We start from the raw sequence: 25,539 nt of genomic DNA, 5'->3' as shown, positions 1-25,539 counted from the left end.
TTCATTGTCTTTGTTTATAATATAGACTTAGAAAGGGAGCACGAGATACCGAGCAAAGTTACTTTTGGTAAATTTTAACCACAGAACTTGACACTTCAAATTGTTTGTATTTGTTATTTTTATAATGAGTAATATTTGTTTAAATGATCTCTTTTTGAGTAATAACATTTTCAATTCATGGTAGCACTTCAATGCCAGTAGTACTCTTGTAATCGATCCATATACTTCATAATATATCACAACTTCCTAAACTCTTCATTTACCACTAAAAAACAATTTAACTAAATAAAAAAAAGTGCAAGTCCAATGTCTCATTCAGTTATGTACTTTTACTACTAATTTTAATGATTGTCATATCAATTTGAATAAAAGTTGTTAGCCCCACCACCTATCACTAATTGGAATTAACAAAATTTCGGTTATATAATTCCTGATAAAAGGAAAAGTCTGTCTAGAAGGATATTGAATCAGTTAATGCACAGTATGCCATCCTTCAGTCCATTTGTATATTGGGCCCAAAATGAAAATAGTTTGTTCCTTAAAATTGATTTAAAAGATGCTAAGGTAAGTATATTAATTATGTTGTAAATACAGGTTTTGTTATGCTAATCTCTGATTTAGAACTTTAAAATTGTCCACAATTTCTTAAATTGTTTTTCAAAGAACCAAAAATTCAAAGGTTAAACTTAACATAAATGATTAATCTGTTAAGCAGGTATGTGAGGGTACTTCTCAAAAGAAGACTGTAGTAAATACAAATCTTTGTTCTGTGCAATATGTAAATATGTATTTTTTTCAAACAAATTTAACATTGCCAAGCTAAATATAACAACAAATACAACAGATATGTTAAATTTTTCTGTATTCAATATTGCCAACATGTAATAAACTGGGTTGGTCAAGTAACAAAATTTCAATCGGTTGTATAGTTTTTTTTCCTTGTAATTTGTGAATTTGATCAGTGAATGGGTCCAAATTAGTTAAAACTCCACATATATTAAAAATGCAACTATTTCGTACACTGAGGAGTAGATGTTGGAAGCTCCAATAAACATAAAATTTTTGTTCTCATTCCCAAAAAATATCCTTTAAATTTTCAAATTTCTAGGATCCAGATATAGACATTGGAAACAAGCATATAACCTTTATTGGAACTGGTAGAGGAGCACAAGGTTCTGAAAAATATAGCTTTCAACTCAACTTTTTTGAAACTGTGGATGCCAGTGTAAGTTGTAATAAACTACAATAAATCAGCTTTTATCAATTAAAAAAAAAATTAGGATAAAATTATAAAAGTCACAGATAGGTGCATTAATATAACTTTGCATAAAAAAGAGCCTGGATGGTGGCCTCGGCTAATATCAACCCCTCAGAAGCCCAGTTGGTTGAAAATTGATTTTGATAAATGGCAATCTGAGGATGATTTGATTGATGAGGCTGTCAATGATATTGCCACAGACTATCCTGATGTGTATAAAAACTTAATGAAGAATGAGTTGGGATATTCAAAGGGTAAGATAATCCCAAATCCTTTACAATTTTCAATGCTAAATCACATTTTTACATTCTAGTTGAGTACAAGGCAGTTTATCTCCTATTTTACAATCTAGGGATGCTTAGTGCCTTTTTGTATGCGGCAGTAGTGTTGGTAATAACTTTAGCCAAAAACGGCTTTGATGAATCAGCATACCCGAAAGTCTACCCAGCCACTGGGCATATTCTTTGCTTCATTCATCTATTCCAAGCCCTGGAAATTATGCATCCAATGTTTGGTTATGTGACAGGCTCCCCACTGATGCCCTTTATTCAAATATTCGGAAGAATTTTTATTCTTTTTGGAAACTTAGAGTTTGAGTCACAATTGCAGAAAATGCCCGTTATTACTTGGTTATTTGCAGCTTGGATATGCAGTGATGTTATCAGGTAAGAACATTTTTTCTGTAGTTATATACAGCGTTTTATGGGGTTAAAATATTCTAGATATATCTATTATATTTTCCATACTGCCGACTCTTCGACCCCTATGAGGAGGGCCGTTTATCCCTTTTTTAAATGGTTAAGATACAGTGCGTGGATAATTTTATACCCCATAGGGTTTGTATGTGAGTCGGTGATAATATTTAGGAACATTTTGTATTTACACAATACCCCGAGGTTTTACCTGCGAATGCCTAATTCCTATAACGTCACTTTTGATTACTTAACCTTTTTGCGAATTTATATGTTAGTGCTAATGTTCCCGAGCATGTACAGCTTGATCAAGCACATGTATAAAGCGAGGGTTAAGAATTTGGGAGGGCGTGAACCTTTTGACAAGTTGAGTTTATTTAACTTCAAGAAAAAGGCTTAACCCGTTAGTGTCCATAATTTTTATTTGTTTCAATTCTAATAAAAACCACGTTAATGGAGATCCATAGACACTAAACAGATGTATTAGTGCATATTTCAATTTTATTTGAAATAAAAGTACAAAAAAAATAGTGGCACATTAATATTCCACTGGGCAAATATGATGTCAATAAATATAAATAAAATGAGCAAATTATAAAACTAAAAAGGTATATTTATAAATAATATTTTATTTATTTAGTGAATTTTATTCTATATAATTTTCAAAGCAGGTGTTTGAATGCAGGGGTACTTTGTATGTATTGCACTCAAAGGTTGTTCGGCTCGGACATGCTTTACATCTTCACCATACCCTACTTCCCTTTATCATTAAATAATTTTTATTATTCAACTGTATTCGATTCACAACAGGAGTTAATTCTTTTGTGGAAAGTCCTGGTTTCAATGGTGGTTGCCCATAAATTGCAAGCAAATATAAAGTGACTTGCTGTCTGAATTCAAGTAGTGGCATGTTCTTATTTCTACACTTCCTCCATAATAGCTAGACCTGTACACGAGATTGATCTACTGACTAGCTAAAGAATGGCCACCATTTTTTAATTTTTATTGTTATTCTGTACCAAGATATGTTGGGTCTGGGAACTTAACAAATATAAAGCTTTAATGGATACAAACGTTACAATACAAAAATACACTAAATACTAAACAATACTACACTGCACTAGAACTCTTTCACTGTCTTTCACTATGTTTTGCTTCGACGTACGCTACTGAATAATACTCCCCCTGTGCCGCGTCACGACGACTTTTTATATTTCTCGGCAGTCCTTCTAGAAAGGTACGTTCCAGACTTCGCCGGAAAACGCGGGAAGGTCTAGACGGTGGTAGAGAGAGAGAGACCGTCCGAGTGGCGAGTGTACCGTGAACGAGAGAGAAATCAACAAGATAGAAACTGATCATTTAAATCAACACCTCCCATATTTTTGTTATAAGCAGTTATAGATCCTGACATTTGTGTTTGTATTTTCTGTTTTTCAATTCGAGAATATATCTCTACAGTTTTTAAGGCTTGAATAGGAATGTAGTTGGATAAAGCCGTCACAACAAAATTATCATTCCAACGCACAAGTACTAGGTTTCCATCGGTTTTGGGCTTCATTGTATGTTTTTATGAACGATTTGTTATCGGAAAAATTGGCGTTTTTTGGCACTCTATTTTGTCACATTGTTTCAGTTCCTCCATAGCATAAACTCGTCAATTTTTTAGAAACCCAACAAATGTAAATAAGTTATTGAAAAATAAGTTTGTGCCTTTTAAAAGTTCAGAGTGCTGTGCTACACCTAAAACAACATATCCTCCTTAACCATATATAATTACTGGCAAATGAGTCGAAGATCCACAGTATGGTTCAGCATGATGAAGAAAGCCCGTTGCGTTTGCCAAACACCATAATTTAAATCCAAACCTGATTGGCTTATTACGAATAAACTGTTTTGCACCGTGTCGGTCGAAATAGAGTTTGATGCTCTTATTTATACTACAATTTTCCTTTTCACACATTTCCTTAAAACCATTGTTCAAACAATCGAAAATGGGCCTGACTTTATAAAATTTATCAGTTTTATCAATCCCAACATTGTCAGCTAATTGTAGAATTTCACTAAAGCGGTTTCGCTTTAAAGAATCTGCAATTATTTGGCAATAGCAATCAGTGCCCCTTTTCCAATACATTCTACGTTCATGTAACGTATGGTATTCGAACAAAAATTAATATACCAATCTCTCGTTTCCGTCGTTCCAAGATCTCGTTTTCCATTACTTGAGGATTATGATTTTCTTTCTGACCGGCATAAAAATTAGTCTAGGTTGTTATTAGTTAAACAATCTTCTCAGATAAAAATGAAAAAAATGCGTCAACTGGCTTAGTGACAGTATTTTTCAAAAATTCTTCTGTCAATGGGAGTGAAGGTGGAAATTCTGGAATGTTCTTTCTATTTCGTTCCGTGTTCTTCCTGTTTGTTTATTTTTACCTCTTGCCGATTTGATTACTTTTTTAGTTTTAGTGGTCTTCATTATTCTCTTTCTTTTCGTGGTGAATCTAATAAAAGGAATATTGTCATCTCTTTCACTAGAACTTGTTTCCTTTACCTGCTTTTATATTGTCATCTAATATAATATTTTCATTCCTGGTCCGAATAGTAACATATTTTAATAATAAAATCTGTTGAGTAAGAGATTCATATTGCAAGTAGATTGTAAGTCAGAAGCATCTGAATATTCACAGCTTTGCACGTTATCTGTTTTGAAAGGCGGATTGATTATAATAAATGATCTAGTCAGATTCCCATTGTTCTCTAGTTTATCTAATAATTTCTCATCTAATAATTAATGTAAAAAAAATATTTCCCGTAAGAACCACTTTTATATCTGTGCAAAACAGTAAATATAAACATCTAATATAAAGTAAAATCAATTTGTACGTACAATTTTTCATCCATATTTCGTGTATTTCAAACTTTTCTAAATATAATCCTAAAAATTAACAAGCAACAAAAACATTACGTTTGTTCAATGAATAACCATAACTACCTGTTACGAATTGAGATTTATTAAACGCAAAAACCGTTCACAACTAAATATTAACTTATTTCTATCCTACATATCCATAAAAATGCATAAAAGAATCTAAAAATAGACCAAAAGAAATTCGCAAAATATTGCAAGTGATATCGAATATGTCCACTGCCACGTTCATGTGCCACCATTTTTTTTTTAATCTAAATTTAACATTATCCTAAGTAATTTTTTTTATAGAACTGCAGAACAAGGTGGGTAGTATATGAAAAATACAAATCGTTATGTTATAAAATAGTATAGGTGAATAAAAAAAAGTTACTTAGTATAATTCAAACACGTTCGGAAAATTACTGTGCATCGGATTGCATATTTACCTATTTATCAAAAATTGCTAATTATAAATTTTAACAAAAAATTATGTAATGCAAACACATCACAAAGAATGCCCTCGCGTATATTTAGAAACACCAATTTCGTAAATGTTTTATATAAAAAAAGATTATTTTTTGGCACATTTATGTGCCGATGGGCTTTAATGGGTAAGGAATGACTGTTTTGTGTCGTGGAAATTTAGTTTTTATGTTTTTTTTTTGTTATTGGGTTCAAAGCATTGATGTTATTAAACACGTTTTTGAGGTTTTTTTTTTGGTGTTGAAAAAGCTTCGCACAATGATTATTCACTTCTCGAGAGATTGAATCGTTTGCAACCATAAATAATCGTTGAATAATGTGTGGATAGATTTCCAAATGCATTGTCGACTATGTTGGTAAAAAATTATTTTTCTTTCCCTTGCTTTTGATATGATTGCAAGTTGTAGTCTTTTTTTGTCTGTGTCTATAAATACATTTTTCAGCTAACTAATGAAAATAAATCACTTGTTGTCCCGCCTTAAGCGAATCCTGCATCTCTAGCATGCATCGGTACGCCCTTCATTCTGTTTTTCATTTGAATTATACGTACCGGGTTAGTTTAAGCACAGAATAATTGGACCTTTAATAAGACTAATCTACTAATCTTATCATTTCTTTATTAATAAGAATTGGACTTCTTATTAAGGTCCTATCTATTCATAAAAGCATAACAGTTATTGCTTTATTGGTAGACTAAAATCCCATATTAAGACGGTCATATTAGTTTAGAATCACTTAAGTCCTACATTGAGGTCAAACCTGTATTTTCTGGGAAAACAAAATGACATACCGCACTAAAGACGAAGAGTCCGCTTAAGGTGGGACGACAAATTATTTATTTTTATTAGTTAGCTTTAAAAACGTATCGCTGGACATGGACAAACATAGACTAGAACTTTCAGTCATATCGGAAGACAAGCTGGGAAAATTACTATTAATCTTCATGCAGGTAAGTATGGCAAATATTCGAATAATCATTAAATTTGTACCTGCTCTAGTCATTTGTAAGCATCGAAGTCTTTTTCATGCAACGTAAATATGTATATTTTCTTTTATTTAGGGCGATGCGGGTTATGTAGGCAAAGCTACAAACATAACAACTGTTCTTTGCATTTAATTATTTATAAAATAATACTGAATAAACATTGAATTTAAAAAGCAGCAAATTATTTTATGCTTCCTGCATGTCACAAGCTACGTTTATCGTGTTTTTGATTTTTTTTCTAAAAAACAACAGTTCTATCAATTTCCTTATTTGAGGAACATTGACTTATCATCAGCTTTATTTCTTTTCTGACCGCACGTTGCATAGCAGTTAGAAAGTAAATATAACTTTGTTTTATTTATTTTACAAATAACGTGTTGCGTTATCGTATATTTATTAATTATGTAAAATATTTAAATGAAAATAAATAAAACATTCCTAACTACGAATAGAACGTTAATACTGAAGACTGATTGCCCCTCACTAATAACATTGGAGGCATATCTTTGGTCAATAATTCCAACCAGGCAAAATAGGTTGCTGCCGATATAATATTCTTCCTGGGTATTGGTAATGTCACCACAACCAATTCGGCGTCGTGTGATTGTTCTAACAAAAGTTCGCGTAAGCGCATTTGCCTGTTGGTTTTTTCTTTAACAGCCAAAAGCTCCGAATCTGAGATTTCTACACCTAAAAATGAAAATTCATCATATTTCAAAACTATAGCTAAGAATAAAATTACTTGTGCCATCCTCACAACTCTCAGATCGACTCCTAAAATCTTCGATAAGAGAATTGAAGAATCTGTGAGTTTTTTCACTTGCAGGTTTAGTGATGTCGGGCATTATTTGAAGGTCTGAATACTCGATTCTAAATTTGGCTAATAAACTGGCCATATTCCTTTGTTCCAGCTCCATCCCTTCCCTGTTATTGGCTAAAGCGAATACGCGCAGTTTACAGTTTTTCCAGCTCGATCTGGTGCTCATTATGTAGGGTAAAAGTAAAGTTAAACCTCCATCGTCGTAGAGCCACCATACATCTATAGTTCCTTTTTTTCTTGGAATTTTTACCATGATTGGAGTTTCCGAAGGACCTTCTGATACCACAGATTCGGTGCCGGTCTTTTTTACCTCATTCTCATCAGGGGTTACATTAACCTCTTCTTCTCTCTCTTGAAGGTTAAATGACTGATCGCTTCCACTACTTCCTTGTGATATTTGGCCATAGGACAAGGTTCTTTTCATCGGAATGTTGGTGTCGATTTGCTCAAGTTCTAAACCTCTCTGCAGTCTCAAAATTACAACTCCCAAATGTAAATCGAAAGCGTTACTAGAAAGTTTTTTTTTTTTTTTGGTTTAGAAACACATTTTTCACTTACTGCAAAATTTCAAAATAATTCAACAACCCTCCAATCGCACAAGTTTGCCAATCAGACTTGTAGCCCAACATTACAATATTGGGCTTGAGTTTACCAATTCCAGAAGCCTTCAACATAGCCCTGGCTCCCTCTTCGAAGGGAATTCCATCTATTTGCTGATAGAATGCTTTGAATTTATGTACTTTCAACCAACTGTTGGCTTTGTAATACAGAACTTCTCTGGTCCTTTGAGAAAGGGAATTCTACGAAGCAAATCAGGGAAAAAAAGTAATGTTTTTTTAGATTTTTACCGTGATTATGTGCCCTAAAACCAGCATCGATAAGTTTTTAGTTAGGGAATAGGCACATTCTACCAATGAAGGCCTTGAGCTGGGATTTCCTGAGAACACCAATATCTGGGGCCTATAGTTCTTTACGTGCTCTTCAACATTATTGAGTTGCTGCGTTGCGCTGAGGGCGTTTTTGTAGATTTGAGCCTGAGTTGTTGAGCCCCAATTGACATCTATTGCATAGAAGGTTTAATGTAAAAAAAGAAATAGATTTATACTTACTGGGTTTTCTGTAAGAGACTATTAAGTAGAGAGCTAGTATGACGACAAAGGTGAGCAATGCAGTCCACCACGAGGTCAAGAACATCACAAATACGCATAAAATTGCTCCGGAAAGACTCAGCCACATATTGTAATACTAGAAAATAATGTTATATTTCAGCTTGTAACTAATTGCTTATTGACTGTACCTTAAATGTAGGCCGCCATCCTACCGGCTTGGCAAGAGAGGCATGAAAAGTGGAGAAATTGATCAACATATATGCAGCCAAGAAGAAATTGGATATTAACGGAGCAATGAGGTTTAACTCTCCTGAAATTTATCAGTAAAAATTTCATTCGATAGTATAAGAAGTAATTACCTATTAAAATAAACCCGACAGCGATAATGAAAGTCAAGATATACCCCCGTATGGGCTCATTATTTGCCCCAAACCCCCTCCCGAACCATTCAATGCGTGGATAAAGCTTGTCTTTACATAATGCTTGGAAGACTTTAGGGGCTGACACTAGGGAAGCTAAGGCTGATGAGAGGGTTGCTGCAAAGCAGCCGGCGTAGATGAGGGAGCCTTCCAAGGACGAAAGTTCGATAATCTGAAATAAAAATAATAAAATTTTGCCATTTTTATTTGGTGGTAGCAACCTGAAAATTGTTCTGTAAACCATAGGTGCAATTAGGCTTGCACCATGATAAATTTCCGTTAATTAGGTCTGTTACATCACCACTTGCATCTCGCAAAACTGTGCAGCCAGCAAAAATTACCATTACCAAGTAAGAAGTGGTGGTTATTAGAATTGCCAGTAAAGTTCCTTTTGGAATGGCATTTTGAGGATCCTAAGAATAAAATTAAAGATCACTGTGTTTTAATGTTGAAATAAATGAACCTTGAGATCTCCAGATATATTAGCTCCAGCCAAAATGCCGGTGGCTGCAGGAAAAAACACTGCAAACACCTTGAAAAAGTCATAAGAAATCCCTTCTGATTCGCGGTAGTCTGGGTATATGTTTTGCCATAAAACTGTACCTGGAACCAATGCATATACAATAAGTTTACAATAAATTTGCTAAATTCTCACCATTGAATCCCAAAAACCCTTTAGCTTTAACCTCATTGCTCCCAGGGCCTACCAAGCAGCCAATTAGATAGTCAAAAATGGCAACTACCAGGATCACCAATAAAACCAACTGAGTCTGCATTAGCACCAAATTTCTTTTATTAATTTAACGGATAAGCTTATTAATGACGGCGATTAATAATCGATATATTTACGTGTGAACGTAGCGCACATGTTAATAAAAGTTAAGATTATTAATTGCCCTTTGAGTAGTTAAGCAAGGGGGGTTCTACGCCAAATGTGCCGTTTTCGCACACCCGATATTACGATATTTTTGTTGTTCCGTTAGTTCTCTGCTGTGTTGGGAATGGACGGTTATCGTACCGGTAATTTATCGGTACATTGCGAAAATTACTTTTTGTCGTTACGTAAAGATTAACATGAAGTCTTATGGCAGAAAGTTTGTCGCTACGTTAAGGATGACGTTAAATGTATCTGTGTCCCTCTTTGGGGTGGGGACAGGAGCGTATTTTGGGGTGCCTGTAGAGACAGGTCCGCATTTACCCATTTGTCGTTACGTAACGATTAACATGGTGTCTTATGACAGAAGGTGTGTCTTTGGTTTAGGGAGGGTTAGAAGGAGACAGGAGTGTACTTTGGGACTCCAGTGGAGACAGGTCCGTACCCGTAGTGCGAACTCCGGGTTGTGCGCGTGTGCAGTGTTTCTCAAAAATTTAAATTCAGGTGAGTAAAAGAAAAAATGCTGTCCTAATTTTTTTTTTTCTTAGCACATTAACAATACTATAAACTAATATTAGACGTTTTTGTAATACATTAGTACAATGTAAGTAATTAATACAATGGTCCGTTGTATGAACGTTTTCGGAATCCGTGAGAATAACAATTTACATTTTTTTTCGATATGTGGTTAATCGTCCTTTGTATCACTTAATTTTGAGAACCTGAGAGCACGTTTTGTGAATTATCCATCACTATTAGTATCAGACTCTTATTTACATCGAAAACGAATTTTCGTAGTGCAAGAATTGTTATATATTTGTTCGCTAAAATCGTCTTCAATCGTAATTAGAAATAAGACTTCTTGAAAATAACTTTGACACCAAAAAGATCCGTTTCGATATACCTTCTCGATCAATCCATATGAAAATTGTGAAATATGAAAATGTTGGTTCCGAGTACGCAATTTATGAATAGAATGTTTGTTAAATATTTTTATATCATCATAGCAATCTTTACAAACAATCATATTGACACCATATATTTTATAATAATTCATCTATAAGCAATATTTGCCCCGCTCCCAGAAAATGTCCTCTCAGTTCGAATTGGAAAGTGTGATATTTCTATACTTAATTGGCATGACTTTATCGAGATTAAGTAAGCAGTTTGGAAAATGGAATTCTAGGTTTACGATATCTTCATTAACTGTCTGAATGGAAGAATGAGCCCTTTCTTTAATGTATTCCCATTTGTACTGGCAATAATTTCTCAAAATTTGTTTGGTTAGTGTCCAAGGTAATTCCGATTGTAATGCAAACTCTGCAGCATTTAAACTATATTGACATATTGCTTTAATGCATAGATTCTTTAGAGAATCCATCTACGAAAATAATAAAGTGATAATAAAGTCAAATGATGATACTAACAATAACAAGATTTGAATTAAAAACTTCTATAACAACATTGCACGCACAGTTGGTATTTAGCATTGTTTTCTGGTATAAACCGATATGGGAATTTTGCACTTAGTTCCGGTTTTACTTAAATTTATGTAGTAATTAACTTTTTATAAATATATTCAAAGAGCACTTCAACATTTCGACTGCTACAATTACATGATTTTAAGGCATGATTATTACAATTGCCTTTTCTAGGTCCTAGTTTGAGAGCCTGACTAGTGTTATTGTTTTGTAGATTGAAAATTTGTGTCAAATCTGTAAGATATTGTTTTAAAAACTCTAATTTTGCCTGTCCTTTCACAAATACTAAACCAATATTCTTTAGATTATTTTCTAAAATATTGCCAATTTGTTCATACTCAACGTTCCCTGAATCAAAGGGAATGCCACGAACGTGGTTATAGAGAAGATATACGGCTGTTTTCTGATCATCTGCATATAAACTAGAATATTTGATCGGGGATTTAAATAAAAAGGATTTCAAATGTTTACCATCATAGATGGCAAGTTCTTTTACGTTAAACCTTTTGTTAATGATATAACCTTGCATGTCCAATACGGCAAACTTCATTTTATATTCAAACTTTTATATGACAAATAGTTCTAAAAAGAAATAATGGATTAATTAAGTTATCTTAGCTTAGCACCCTCTTCTAGACAAATGTAGGTTAGGTCTCCAAATCTGTATCTAATAATAGAATTCACATAAAATTCTCTTTTCGCTAACTGAAAATAACTGCTTACTTTGTGTATGTATGACTATCATTGCAGTATTAAAGTTCTACATTGAAAATTAGCATATATACAGGGTGATTCACGTAACTGTTTCATTAGAAACTTTTGTACTTGTAACAAATCTAAATTTTTCATATTTGGGGGTTAAACTAATATAGATACACTCTACTTTTTTAAAATATTTTGAAGGTCATATCACTTCATTCACATGTGTGGTATAACCGGAAGTGATATGACCTGTGTGGTATAACCGGAAGTGATATGACCCACATCATTTTTGCTGCTAGATTTAATTATTTAACATTTAAATTTTAAGAAAATTAACTTGATTTTACGTTAAAAACGAAAAAAAAACTAAAGAAATGCTATTACCATCCAATAATAATCTTAATAACATATTCAGAACGTGAATGATTTGTTATTGCAGCTTAATTAAAAATTTAAATTTATACTAACGAACTTACATTGGATTTGATAAATTTTTTTTCATTTTTAAGTCCTTAAATGTTCAAAACCTCATATTTTTAATTGTTCAAACTTTAGGAAAGTAGATTTCTTGATAGAATATTCTCTAATCCAACGTTTAATATTTCGTAGGTTTTCTGGAAACGTGTCTATTCTTTCAAGTTTAGTTGTTGGTTCGACTTGCGACATTTTTATCTTTCAACTGAATACTCTGTTTTTTCTAACACGTAATATACAGGGTGTCTCAAATAAAGTGAGTTTCATGGGGATTATGGAAGCGGTAAGAGATACAAGGTGACTCAAATTAGAAAAAAGAACCGCATTTTTGTGCCCATTCAGAAAATGTTCTAAATTTAAAAATATGCAAAGGGGTTGTCAAAATATGAGCAAAAAACTGAAAACTGCGATTTTCGAAAATCATAAATTATGAGTACACTGTTTGAGTAAATTGTACAAAATTTGGCAGTTCTTTATTATCGATAACTGCCAATTGAATGGCGTTTTCAGAATTTTTCCAGGCCTTCTAGATTTCGAGAAATTATATCCAACTTTGTTATTTCTTATGGCCGCCATATTGGATTTTGGTGCCATCGAATAGACAATAAAAAAAACTTTTTAACCATGTATCACAAAGGTGCCCTTGGACCTACCAAAATAGGAAAAATAAATAAAAACATTTTTCACCTTAGTAGGCTTAGAAACAAGTGCTTTAGTGTTTTTAATCATTTTAAATAATATAAATAATAATAATAAAAACATCTTTAATCATTGGTGGTAGTAGTGGGAATTTAAAGCTGTTTTACAATTTTCGTAAGTGGATTGTAACTAAATATCTTGTCGTGTACAACGAGGCAATAGGCTGTCGTTTTACCAGACATTTTTTCTGCAGTTTCAAATTCCACTCTCACAGTGACTGGTCCAGTTTGAATTAAATCTCTTTGATGTGTACAATTGATGTAAACAAGGGGAGCTTTATCTTTGAATTCTGACGGAGTGAAAATCGGTTCTTGTGCGCTATTATAGTAATGCTGACAAAATTCGGAAAACATTTCATACAGCGTCGCAAATCTATTATTTTTAAAATCCAATTGCAAGTCACCATACGGGTATCTTTCAGAATTTAAATAGGCACTTACATTTCATAGGTCACAGTGATCAAATTTGCTCATGTTCTTTTTAAGATTGCCTCTTTTATCTTTTTAAAATGCGAGTATAACATGACGTGAAGGTTCAACTTTAGTTGATGTCTTTACCGGCCAATTATGTCTGGTGGCCTCTAATAACTCTGGATATTCAACTAGTTCCCAGCTTCGAAAAGTTAATAAGATTGTCAATAATTTTTGTAAGTGCTAATTCTTGAGGAATCGCTACTGTTAAGTGTGGAACTCTCCAACAGAGTTTTGTTATCGTAAGCTTAGGTTTTTCTGTAGATACTGCTGTTTGTACCAATGCATTGGAATCATCATTATCTCTAACTAGAATTAATTCTTGATGTGAATTTAAAATGATTTTCTTGTAATCTTCAAAAAAACCAGAATACATCTTGAGAGGAATACATAAAGAAACATTTCCGTTAGAGTCCGTCATAATGCTTTTTTCTTCTTTTTCCACTGGATACCATCCTGCGTTTTGAAGCTTAGCGCTTTCATTTAAATTATGTGATAAATAACCCTTAAGGATTGATGTTATACCAATATCTCGCACTCCATTTAAAACATATCTCAACTCTTTGAATAAAAAGGCAGCGGCATTATCTATCATGTATGTGTTTGTAAGTGGCGTACCATCTTCTTTCGTAACCTTTAGTTCAAGGTAAAGTTCGCTTTTGCAGGGAAATTGATATTTTCCGGTTTGCTGTAAGGATATTCTAATTTCATCGTTCGGTCCCAATTTAGTAGGATTAAATGGATCAAAAGAGAGCACTTCCCAGCTCAAAATTGAGTCGTCAATAAGAACATTTTCTTGAACGTTTATATGTTCCATTTTTTTAATGTAAATCCCAAGAAAACAAGAAATTTTTTGCTCAAAAGTGTTAACCCTCTTGTGTATTTTTTCGTACTACCAGGGTTTCGCTGCTTCAGGGGGTATTAAGCCTTCTGACAAAATCAAGATTTGGTGTTCTATTATACAGGGTATTTCAAATTCGACCCTCACCATTGGGATCTCGGAAACTAGAGGAGATACGAAAAAGTTTAAATGGGGGCAAAGTTGCGCAATCTAGTGCATGATCGAATACCGTTTTCAAAATTTTAATTTTCCGAGTACTTCCGAAGATATCCGAGAAAAACTAAAAATTGGAGAATCCATTTTTATTTTTTTTTAGCGTTATTTGACAAGAAAGGTTAAATCCGTAAGTACATTTTCATTGTCACTTTTTCTCAGCTACACAATGACATATTCAAATTTGCGATCCGACGTTTCGTCTTTCGGCTACCATCATCAACTTTATTTTTTCTTATGGGCGCCATATTGGATTTTTCGACAAAAAAATAGTGCGTTTCATTCTGAATTCATTGATATAGAACTTCTTATAATTTACTTTTTTAAAAGCCGAAATATTTAAATAAAAAGAAATATTACATAGTTGGCCTTGACTCCATCGAAAGACTTTCTTTTGTTCGCGTTATATGACAGAACTTCTCAAACGAATTTAGAGCGTGTGCAGATTTCCAATGAAAATGAGTTTCCGAAGTGAAGAAAAACGAGATATGTTAAGACTTTATTACAAATTTGATAGGAACAGTACGAAAACAGCTTAAATGTATTTTGAGTTATATCCGGAAAGACAACAGCCGCATAGAACATTATTTAAAACTTTGGACGAACATTTAGCTGAGTTTGGTGCTTTTGAAAAACCTAAGATGAAGTATGGAAGCAGAATGAAAGAAGATACTAGAAATAATCTACTGGCAGAGACAAAACTAAATTATTATTAAATGATACAACAAGTGTTCAGATTGACGACCTTCCTCCTGCATACATAAACGAACACGTCTATTTAAATTAGTGACAGCCCTAATAATATTTCTCCTTCTGATTACTCTACATTGTGTAATGATGTTTTCTCTAAGTTTTTCTATTGTGTTATAATCTCGATTCTCATATATTCTATTTTTCAAAGTGCCCCACAAAAAAGTCGTCAATTTGAGCACTTGTTGTAACATTTAATAATAATTTAGTTTTGTCTCTGCCAGTAGGTTATTTCTAGTATCTTCTTTCCTTCTGCTTCCATACTTCATCTTAGGTTTTTCAAAAGCACCAAACTCAGCTAAATGTTCGTCCAAAGTTTTAAATAATGTTCTATGCGGCTGTTGTCTTTCCGGATATAACTCAAAATACATTTGAGCTGTTTTCTTACTGTTCCTATCAAATTTGTAATAAAGTCTTAACATATCTCGTTTTTCTTCACTTCGGAAACTCATTTTCATTGGAAATCTGCACACGCTCTAAATTCGTTTGAGAAGTTCTGTCATATAACGCGAACAAAAGAAAGTCTTTCGATGGAGTCAAGGCCAACTATGTAATATTTCTTTTTATTTAAATATTTCGGCTTTTAAAAAAGTAAATTATAAGAAGTTCTATATCAATGAATTCAGAATGAAACGCACTATTTTTTTGTCGAAAAATCCAATATGGCGCCCATAAGAAAAAATAAAGTTGATGATGGTAGCCGAAAGACGAAACGTCGGATCGCAAATTTGAATATGTCATTGTGTAGCTGAGAAAAAGTGACAATGAAAATGTGCTTACGGATTTAACCTTTCTTGTCAAATAACGCTAAAAAAAAATAAAAATGGATTCTCCAATTTTTAGTTTTTCTCGGATATCTCCAGAAGTACTCGGAAAATTAAAATTTTAAAAACGGTATTCGATCAAGCACTAGATTGCGCAACTTTGCCCCCATTTAAACTTTTTCGTATCTCCTCTAGTTTCCGAGATCCCAATGGTGAGGGCCGAATTTGAAATACCCTGTATAGAATTACCATCGTAAGTCCAAACGTTTAAGATGAAGTCTTAACGTGACGGATTCTTCTTAAAAATTAATCAAATTGCCCTCTTGATCAACTAGTTTCACCGATATTTTATCTACAACATTAACAATTACGGGAAAATAAATGACATTCTGAGGGGTTTCAATTATTTTAAAACCAGGCATTATTGCCTCATCCTCCAACATGGATGATGCATGTTTAAAGAGAGAGCTTGTTAAATCGAGAAAAGCAGTGAGAGAAAAATATCAGAGCCTAAAAAATGTAGAATTTGAGGCGCAAACTAGACTAGAGCAAACCTACAAACCGATAACGCAACTTTAAAAAAAATTAATTTCAGCCGTTCATGGTAAGAGCGAGCCACTAGATATTAAAGCTGAAGGAGAAAAGGAAGAAGAAAGGTCTTTTAATATCGAGAAGGCAGCATCTGCAACTTCAACCCCAAGAAAGCAAAAAAAAGTGAGAACTGGGAAAACTCCAGTCTTACCTTTAGAGGTACCCTCCTTCTTTGATGACAACTCAACATTCAAAAGCCAATTTCCATCTTTTCTACATTCAATGGTGATTAGTGAACCTACACCGCTTCAAGAAGAGTCTAGTGAGAAGGTATTAAATTTATCAGATATTTTAGAACAATCAAAGCTGTCAATCCAACCGCTAGTTAGTACTCCTGCTTATAACGAGTGGCTAGAATCTTTCCATGATCTACCAATAACTTATATTGATACTAATATAAGAGACACAAAACATAGTTTTGACCATCAATTTGGCATAGTTCACGATATTGAATCAGATAAGTTCTCTTTAGGCTTAACTCAAGAACCTGTCGAGCTTATTGGTAAAGATGTAAAAGTTGCAGGAATAACATATCCTGGTACAGTCGAATTATATGAACTATTGTTTAAAGTACATCCACTCGGTTAGAAAAAAGAGGATTTGGATAATTACATGGGTATATTGAAAAGGATTCAAGCTTACAGAAGGAATCACGATCCCAATGAACAAGTTCAAGGCGCTAAAGCGTCCAAATATATTACAATAATAGCACCATACTTGCAGGAAAAAGGTATAATGAAAACTAAAAATGTACACTCCTCGAGTTTCAGTAGACCTATCGCTTCACTCAGTAGACTTAGCGTGAGGAAGGGATCAGGATCAATTTTATAAAATCAGAAACCACAAACGGATTATGTATATTGGAATGATTTGAATGAACTCGTTGACAGGCTTCGTTTACTTATCGCTTCTTCGACAGCAGGTCATACAGGTCACAATAATGAAGTAATTTCTATTATAGAAGAACTTAAAGAAGCAGATGTTATCGTATAAAACAAGCACCTTTTTCATTGGTATTATATTTTCAAGATGACTGTTGATAAGTTTGGTCGACACATTTAAAAAAAAAACAATAGTTGAACATTTGGAAAAACACTTTGTTAAAATTAACAAGGATTCATCTGCAATAGAAAAACTGCAAGAACAAATAACATCATCCGAAAAGCGACTTGCAGAAATAGAACAGAAGGTGATTAAACTCGATGAATGGTTTCAAACTAAAATGGGATTGCTAATTCAAAGAGTTAGAATCCTTGAGCGTGAACCTTTGAAAGGTATTAAAAGAAACCGATAAGTCGGTATAACTTAAATATGACACTCACTCCAAAGAAAACTGTGGCTCACGAACTACATAAACCTGCTAGGAAAAATGATAAAAGGCAAAGGGTGGTTATTAAAGGGTTGCACGACTTATGGCAAGCGGATCTCAAGTAGAAATGCAACCGTATGTCAAATTAAATAAAGGATTTCGCTATATTCTGGTAGTCATAAACACCTTTTCAAAATATGTTTGGGTAATACCTTTAAAAAGCAAAAAAAGTAAAGGTTTTACTTTGGCATTTGAAGCAATTTTAAGAACATCTAAAAATCTCCCGAAAAACTTGCATACAGACTTTGGTACCGAGTTCTACAACAGGGATTTCAGTGAACTTATAAAAAAATATGAAATTAATCATTACAGTACATGTTCTAACTTAAAAGCAAGCATCGTTGAAAGAACAAATCGTACGTTGATGAATATTATGTGACGACAATTCACGATTCAAGGAAATTATAAATTGCTTGATATTTTAGAAAAAATCATACAAAAATATAATAACACCGTTCACCGAACTACCAGTTACAAGCCTAACAGTGTCGATAATAAAAATGCCGAGGAAATTTTATCAAATTCCTATACTCATCAAAAAATGGTGGATCCCAAAAAGCCAAAACTGAAAGTGAACGATTATGTGAGAATTTCCAAACACAGAGAAGCTTTCGATAAAGGTTACACTCCGAATTGATCGAGCGAAATATTCCAAATACAAAAGATTCAGTTGACTAATCCCACCATGTACTTATTGAAAGATTATAATAATGAAGATGTTCAAGGAAGATTCTATGAAGAGGAATTGCAGAAAGTTAAATATCCTGACATTTACTTGCTTGAAAAATTTTTAAAACAAAAAGGAGATAAAGTTTATGTTAAATGGCTTGGTTTCAGTAAATCAAACAATTCTTGGATTTTGAAAAAGAACACTCTGTAATAAACATACTTTTTATTAAATAAGATATTTTTTTAATTAATCCCCGATAGTTGTAACATTAAATCTTTCGTTATAAATTTTTGTTCTATGTGCATTCGATAATATTTGGGTGATTGTTTCTTCACACACCTGAATTCTTCTTCGAAAATGGACCCTACTAATATGTGCAGTTAGATAATTACGTTTTTTAGCCTCTCTATAAGCAAAATTCCATGCAATCAGTTTAAAAACTTTGTTTTTTTTCCGTTGAAACATACTTTTTTTCATAACATTATCATAGTAAGAAGAAAATTGAATGCATACGTAAAGAGTCAATAACTTTATATGAACTCACCTTGTCTACAAACAAGTTGGAACAAGTAGTGAGAGTTTTATAACGTATAATGGTGTAAACTGAAATAATTTCATAAGTGTTCAATGGTTAAAGAAAAGAACATAAAACGAGTGTGTGCCTAAGTCTTATTAAAGTGGTAACGTAGTGTCATAGTGACAAAATTATTTGTCAGGAAAGTCATGACGATTACCACTGTGCAACTTCTTCTTATTCTGTTTCATCCCCGATTTGTTACGATCATCAACTTGAGGAATGTCTGCAAAAGTTTGATGACAGTGCTAGAAAAGAAATTTTCCATCTACTAAATGCGGCATATTATACGGATGCATATCGAATTGAATGTGATTCAAGTCCAGCACGAACATTCAGTTCAGTTATTACATTATCTGAATCAACAAAAATTAGTAAAATAACATTCAACGAATTTGAATGGATCACATTTTTAAATGTGCTGAACGAAAAAATGTGTGATTTTTTCAATGATCCAACAGTTTCGGGTGACGTGATAACCTTTCCATGCGGCGATTTTACTGAAGTGATTCAAATGACGGGGCTTATTAATGATGATGGTGATTTCAGAAAAGTATTGAAAGTATTAAAACATTCTGTAAGTTTTTATTGGATGGAAAATGATGTACATGCATCAAATTGTTCACATTGATTTACACCTTATTCGCCCACGATTAGCTATATTGAATGATCTGCAATTTTGTGTCTATTATTACAATATAACAAATGTACTTAATTCTTGGTGCATTGCAAACAATGTTAATAGAAAAGGACTCTTGGAATTATATAACTTAGTTTGCGACAAATTACACATGGGAAATATGCTACTAAGTAGCGCTCTCAAGGAATACCTATATTATTATAATAAAGTTGTGCAGAATTTAAATGAAGAATAAAATTCGTACAGCAAAACTTATATAGTGCTTTCATTTCAAAACGAATCACCCTAAACAACTCTTGAATTATCTATTGTTTTAAAATTTCCAAAAACACGTCAATTGAGATGTCGAGGGGGAAACTTTTTGAGCTTATGTCCAATCCCCTATCTTCATCCCCTTGAGCAAAGGGCGACTCGCTCCTAAAATCTTAAATAGAATGGGGGCTCAGTGATACTTCATTTCAAAGGGCATGCAAAGACCTTTTCATCTACGAAGTTTCAGCTCATTCTGTTTAGCCATTCGAAAATGGCAGCCACTTGAATTTTGCGATTTTTACAACGAAAAAATTATTTTATTAAAATGTTCAAAATGCGACCCGTAGGTATATACCTATCTCTCATAGTTTTTGAAATAATGAAGTTTTCATTTTTTTTTCAAAAAATCAACTAGCAAAGAAATGGTAATATTTACTTCAATATCTTGTGTTTCAACAAGATAACGCCCTATATCATACGACGAGGCAAGTAATACGTTATTTGCAAATCAATTTTGAAAAGTGGATAGGGAGACATGGATTTCTTGACTGGTCCGCCAGAAGTCCCAACTTTACCCCTTTAGATTTTTTTTTGGTGGGGACATCGAAAAGGTGTAGTTTATAAAAATAAAATAAGTGATATCGAAACTCTAAAGCAGAGAATTAGCGTTAAAATAATTCGTTTAAATCAAACAGATTTTATCCGCAATTCTATTAATAGATTAGAATTAGTATACACTACTTGTATAGCCAACCGCGGGGGATATATTGAAAATATAATTTAGTTATAATATCATGTCTTTTATGTTTTACTGGTTAGTGTTCTGCTCTTTCTAACGCAAGATCGAAGTAATGAAATATTCACTACTATAAATAATTACCTATAACTCAAAAACCGTTAACTTTTTGTATTGGACATATATATGAAAAAATATAGAGAAAATACAAGTTATTTAAAATATAAGTTAATATATAGGGTGTCCCATTTAAAATATTTGACTTTTTGCGCGTCAAAAATTCAATTTTTTGATCCAAATTTTTCGGTACTCTATACCGGGTGTAACATAAGTGATGACTTTAATTTTAAGGAGTGATTCCTTGTCATATTTTAAGCAAAAATGTTCATATAAACATATGTCCTAACGTGCATCACTTTCGAGATACAGGGTGTTAAAGTTGAAAAAATAAATTGCGTTTTCTTTAATAGTTTTCGACTGATGAGTCGATGAGAAGAAGAGTAGATGCTTGTATTAACAGTCGCGGTTCTCATTTTGAGCATTTGATTTAAATAAAGCTATTTTGACCCTCCGAAAATGTGCATGCATCATCAACTTTAAATGCATTTTTCTCATAAATCGTTGCTCGTAGCGACTTCAATAAAGTGTACCTTTTTTAAGCAGAAAAGATGAGAGAATCGATTTTTCTATTCCAAAATGGCACACAGGGTAGCACAAAAAAGTTGCAACGATTTCAGGGGGTCGAAATCGTTGCTGGTGGCGCCCTCTAGAAAATACAGCTAAATCGACTATAAATTTGAATTTTTTATCCCAATAAACCCCTGTATACGAAATTTCATGAAATTATTTCGAAGCAGTCGAAAACTATTAAAGAAAACGCAATTTATTTTTTCAACTTTAACACCCTGTATCTCGAAAGTGATGCACGTTAGGACATATGTTTATATGAACATTTTTGCTTAAAATATGACAAGGAATCACTCCTTAAAATTAAAGTCATCACTTATGTTACACCCGGTATATTAATAATGCAAAGTGACCAAATATCAAGTGTTAGTAAACCATCATTCACTTGCTATTTAAAAATTATCGTTTTGATTTGCATATTGAAGTAAATATTATTATTTTTTTGCTAGTTGATTTTTTGAAAAAAAAAATGAAAGCTTCATTATTTCAAAAACTATGAGAGATGACTAAATACAAAAAAGGCTTAGATTTTTATGTAGAATCAAATAAAAAAATAAAATGTATACTGTCTAATTCAAAATAAGAAAGTTGGTTTCCATTCCGCGAAAATGAGACATGCTGTATACATAAACATAAAATACTTAAAAACTATTAACAAAATTATGAAACTTTTATATTTAAAGTTTTTTTGTAACTCTTACAGTTTTTGAGATAAGGTACAGGGTCACCTCTCGGTGGCCACCCTGTACATGGACACCGACAGCGTTATTTATGAACTCCGTTACAATGATGTTTTCAAAGAATTCATAAAGAAAGATCTAACGAAATGTGATACCTCCAATTATCCTGCTAATAATCAGTACAGTATCCCTCTCGTAAATAAAAAAATCTTAGGATTAATGAAGGACGAGGTAAATGGGACAATCATTTCTCATTTTGTAGGACTTGGATCGAAAATGTACAGTTTTAAGATTCAAGATGGAAAGGTTACCAAAAAAGCGAAAAGACTGAAACAAACTATTATACGTAACAAATTAACGTTTAACGATTACATTAACTGTTTAAAAACTTATAAAATCGCACCGGTAGCACAACGCTCTATTCATTCCTACAGTCACGAAGTTTATAGTGTTGAACAAAATAAAATTGCTTTAAATCCTTATGACGACAAACGACAACTTTTATCAAGAAGCTTTGATACATTGCCTTACGGGCAATTTAGTCTCGACTCAGATTTCCAAAATTAAGTCATACAAAGGACGATTAACCGCATATCGAAAAAAAAAAATTTAATTGTTGTTCTCATGGGTTCCGAAAACTTTCGTACAACGGACCATTGTATTAATTACTTACATTGTACTAATGTATTACAAAAACGTCTAATATTAGTTTATAGTATTGTTAATGTGCTAAGAAAAAAAAATATTAGGACAGCATTTTTTCTTTTACTCACCTGAATTTAAGTTTTTGGGGAACACTGCACACGCGCACAACCCGGGGTTCGCACTACGGGTACGGACCTGTCTCCACTAGAGTCCCAAAGTACGCTCCTGTCTCATGCCCCTTCTACCCCTCCAACCCCAAAGAGGGACAGAGATACATGTAACGTCATCCTTAACGTAACAACAAACTTTCTGCCGTAAGACTCCAAGTTAATCTTTACGTAACGACAAAAAGTAATTTTTGCAATACTCCGATAAATTAACGGTACGATAACCGCTCATTCCCCAACACAGCAGAGAAATAACGGAACGACAAAAATATCGTAATATCGGATGTGCGAAAACGGCACATTTGGCGTAGAACTCCCCTTTGCTTAACTACTCTTTTTTTTATCTATACTGCGTGTTAGTTACATTTTTCCCTCGGTGGCATTGCAAAAAAATCTTGTGGAATTTGCAAAAACGTGTATAAGATTAAAACAACACGTTAATAATAAGCAACCGATGAAAAAATCAATCAAATTACTTCTATGAAAAAATAGTATTACCTTGGCCTCCCATTTCATACCAACCACCACAATAACAGTCAAAAGGGCCAAGGTGAGACACCCTATAATTCTGACATCATTGACACCACGATCGATAATATAAAGCCCATGGGCGGTGAGCAGGGATTGAAGAGACTCGCAAAATCCCACTACATACATGGCGCACGCTACTGCATTTGCTAGAGAGAAAATGAGCCCTATAGAGCCTCCGAATTCTGGACCAAGGCTGCGAGATATCATGTAATACGTCCCTCCTTGAAAATAAAAAATACAAATTTGGAACGCAGCTATGGTGGATGACATTAAGGTGGCGTGTCTAATTAAATTATTGCATAAAAGATGTGTCAAAATAAGGTAAATTTTGACGTCATTGCCCTACTTCAAAGAATGCGTTCCAGTTTTTTTACTCAAAATCAATAATTACCGAAAAAAATTCATTGATGACTTACCGCCCTTTATTACTCCATTTGTACTTATGGCGGACATGGACAAGGCCGTAATTGATGTAACCATAGTGGTTACCAAAATTAGTAATATTGATTGTGCTGGAAAAAACTTAGCTTTTCAATGTGTTTAAATGTTTTTTATGGTCTCCAACCAATTCCTGCTTGACCTACGACCCAAGAAAGTCGAAGGAACAGCATTACACCCCAAATATTCAAAAGACATCTTACAAGCACCCCTTGGATCCATCCGAATTTTAATGGACCTCGTGTAGTGATTGTTAGTCCATTCAAAGTAGTGTCTTGTTGAGTCTAAAATGATTAACAATGATTAGTTAACGTGAAATTGCATTATGTGAAACTCTATTAAATATAATAATTGTTACTATAATTACATTCACCTATCGACCCTGATGAATTAAACCCATACTTCCTACTGCCAATTAGCTTAATTTCGAGTGAGTCACAGTGATGAATTTTAGGATTATTGGAAGATTAATAAATCGTAAATTGGGCAAGAAATTTTGAATTGTCATTTATTTATTTTATGAGTAATTCATACCTTTGGTAAAGTGGCATTATGCAGCTCTTCTAATGTTGGCCTATTTGCAGCCTGAATCGACATTATATCCCGATAGTTTTCCACTCGGGGTAAAACTTCTCTTGTGAGGTGTCTGTAAATGAAAGTTTACAAAAGATTTTTTCACCACCTTTTCTGCACTAGAAGACGAGTATTTCATTAAGTAACAAGTGTAATTAGAGTAACAAATGCTGATAAATTTTATCGTCATATTCTCCTAAAATTAATTGATGATTTTCAATGCACTTTTTATACTATAAATCATTAAATTATAAGGGAATATGTATTAGTTTCTCACCGTAAGCTTTTATGAGCATAATCAGTGTTCAATTTAGTTTTATCAGTGGCGGAAATCACGTCGTCTTCTTCACTTCGACTGTCCCCAGATATTTTGCTTGGTTGATCATATTTGTTGGCGCTTTTAGTACGTACCCTGTATACTTGAAATCTAGTTTTTTTTTCCGCAGAAGGCCGGATAAAGTCCATTTCAACGTCGGATTCATTAGGGATTCCGGGAGATTCAAGATCAGAAGCCATTACGTTATCAATTAATATCTAAAATACAATAACAGCTCAATATAGAAATCAATTATTCCTTAAGATTGATTTAGCAAAGGAAGTTAGGAGAGACTTTGAATAGTAGGGCGGCAACCCCTGTATTAAATGTCTTACTCTTAAGGACACTTGTTATTCTGTCACTCATAAGAAATTCATTTATTGCATTTTATACCAAAATTCTATTTATGAATTCTACATAAAAGTTTTATGGTCATAAATGAATGCCAATTTACACTTGTAATTCAACCTCAAGTACAACTTTAAACGAATCTTAAACCATAAACTGCAATAAAAACACACATACCTGCACTGATTCTGGTCTTGTCACTGGAACTTCTGAACTTGATCACTACGACATGAATGTAATTGAAGCATTTACTAAATACTAATTTAAAACAATGGGTACTTTCTTCTTCAATAAAATTCGTAATAGTAGCATTACGGTAGATGTCGTTAAAATCGGAGCTGAGTGGATAGTGATCAGTATGTAGAGTTCGAATCTGAAACGTG

At 33.2% G+C, this 25,539-nt stretch overlaps 2 protein-coding genes across 2 annotated transcripts; one reads left to right on the top strand and one right to left on the bottom strand.

The window, feature by feature from the left end:
* Nucleotides 1-190: 190 nt before the first annotated feature.
* On the top strand, nucleotides 191-6,499 carry Hacd2 (3-hydroxyacyl-CoA dehydratase 2). The gene is made up of 5 exons (XM_066389284.1): nucleotides 191-564; nucleotides 1,109-1,225; nucleotides 1,281-1,512; nucleotides 1,572-1,923; nucleotides 1,981-6,499. The coding sequence occupies exons 1-5, from the start codon at nucleotides 475-477 to the stop codon at nucleotides 2,348-2,350; spliced, it is 1,161 nt and encodes a 386-aa protein (XP_066245381.1). The 5' UTR covers nucleotides 191-474; the 3' UTR covers nucleotides 2,351-6,499.
* On the bottom strand, nucleotides 6,489-25,539 carry Ncc69 (sodium chloride cotransporter 69). The gene is made up of 16 exons (XM_066388612.1): nucleotides 25,334-25,539; nucleotides 24,770-25,026; nucleotides 24,454-24,565; nucleotides 24,047-24,203; nucleotides 23,898-23,993; nucleotides 23,449-23,702; nucleotides 9,327-9,441; nucleotides 9,135-9,274; nucleotides 8,893-9,084; nucleotides 8,612-8,843; nucleotides 8,441-8,562; nucleotides 8,253-8,388; nucleotides 7,992-8,203; nucleotides 7,702-7,943; nucleotides 7,066-7,652; nucleotides 6,489-7,013 (listed from the first exon to the last, which is right to left on the bottom strand). Exons 2-16 carry the CDS (start codon nucleotides 25,006-25,008, stop codon nucleotides 6,766-6,768), a joined length of 3,084 nt encoding a protein of 1,027 aa, XP_066244709.1. The 5' UTR covers nucleotides 25,009-25,026; nucleotides 25,334-25,539; the 3' UTR covers nucleotides 6,489-6,765.

The sequence above is a fragment of the Euwallacea similis genome, chromosome 1 (assembly GCF_039881205.1).
Source record: "Euwallacea similis isolate ESF13 chromosome 1, ESF131.1, whole genome shotgun sequence".
Classification (NCBI taxonomy): Eukaryota; Metazoa; Arthropoda; class Insecta; order Coleoptera; family Curculionidae; genus Euwallacea; species Euwallacea similis.
The sequence above is the reverse complement of the archived record's forward strand: the minus strand, read 5'-3'. Positions and strand labels throughout refer to the sequence as shown.

Excerpts from the sequence above, each read along its gene's own strand:
- Hacd2 (XM_066389284.1), top strand. The coding sequence starts at position 475 with ATGCACAGTATGCCATCCTTCAGTCCATTTGTATATTGGGCCCAAAAT. Across the intron at positions 1,226-1,280 it reads TTGAAACTGTGGATGCCAGT|GATAAAATTATAAAAGTCAC; the intron begins GTAAGTTGTAAT and ends AAAAAAAATTAG. Across the intron at positions 1,924-1,980 it reads ATATGCAGTGATGTTATCAG|ATATATCTATTATATTTTCC; the intron begins GTAAGAACATTT and ends AAAATATTCTAG.
- Ncc69 (XM_066388612.1), bottom strand. The coding sequence starts at position 25,008 with ATGGCTTCTGATCTTGAATCTCCCGGAATCCCTAATGAATCCGACGTT. Across the intron at positions 9,442-23,448 it reads GTATGAAATGGGAGGCCAAG|ACTCAGTTGGTTTTATTGGT; the intron begins GTAATACTATTT and ends GTGCTAATGCAG. Across the intron at positions 7,653-7,701 it reads AATTATTTTGAAATTTTGCA|TAACGCTTTCGATTTACATT; the intron begins GTAAGTGAAAAA and ends AAAACTTTCTAG.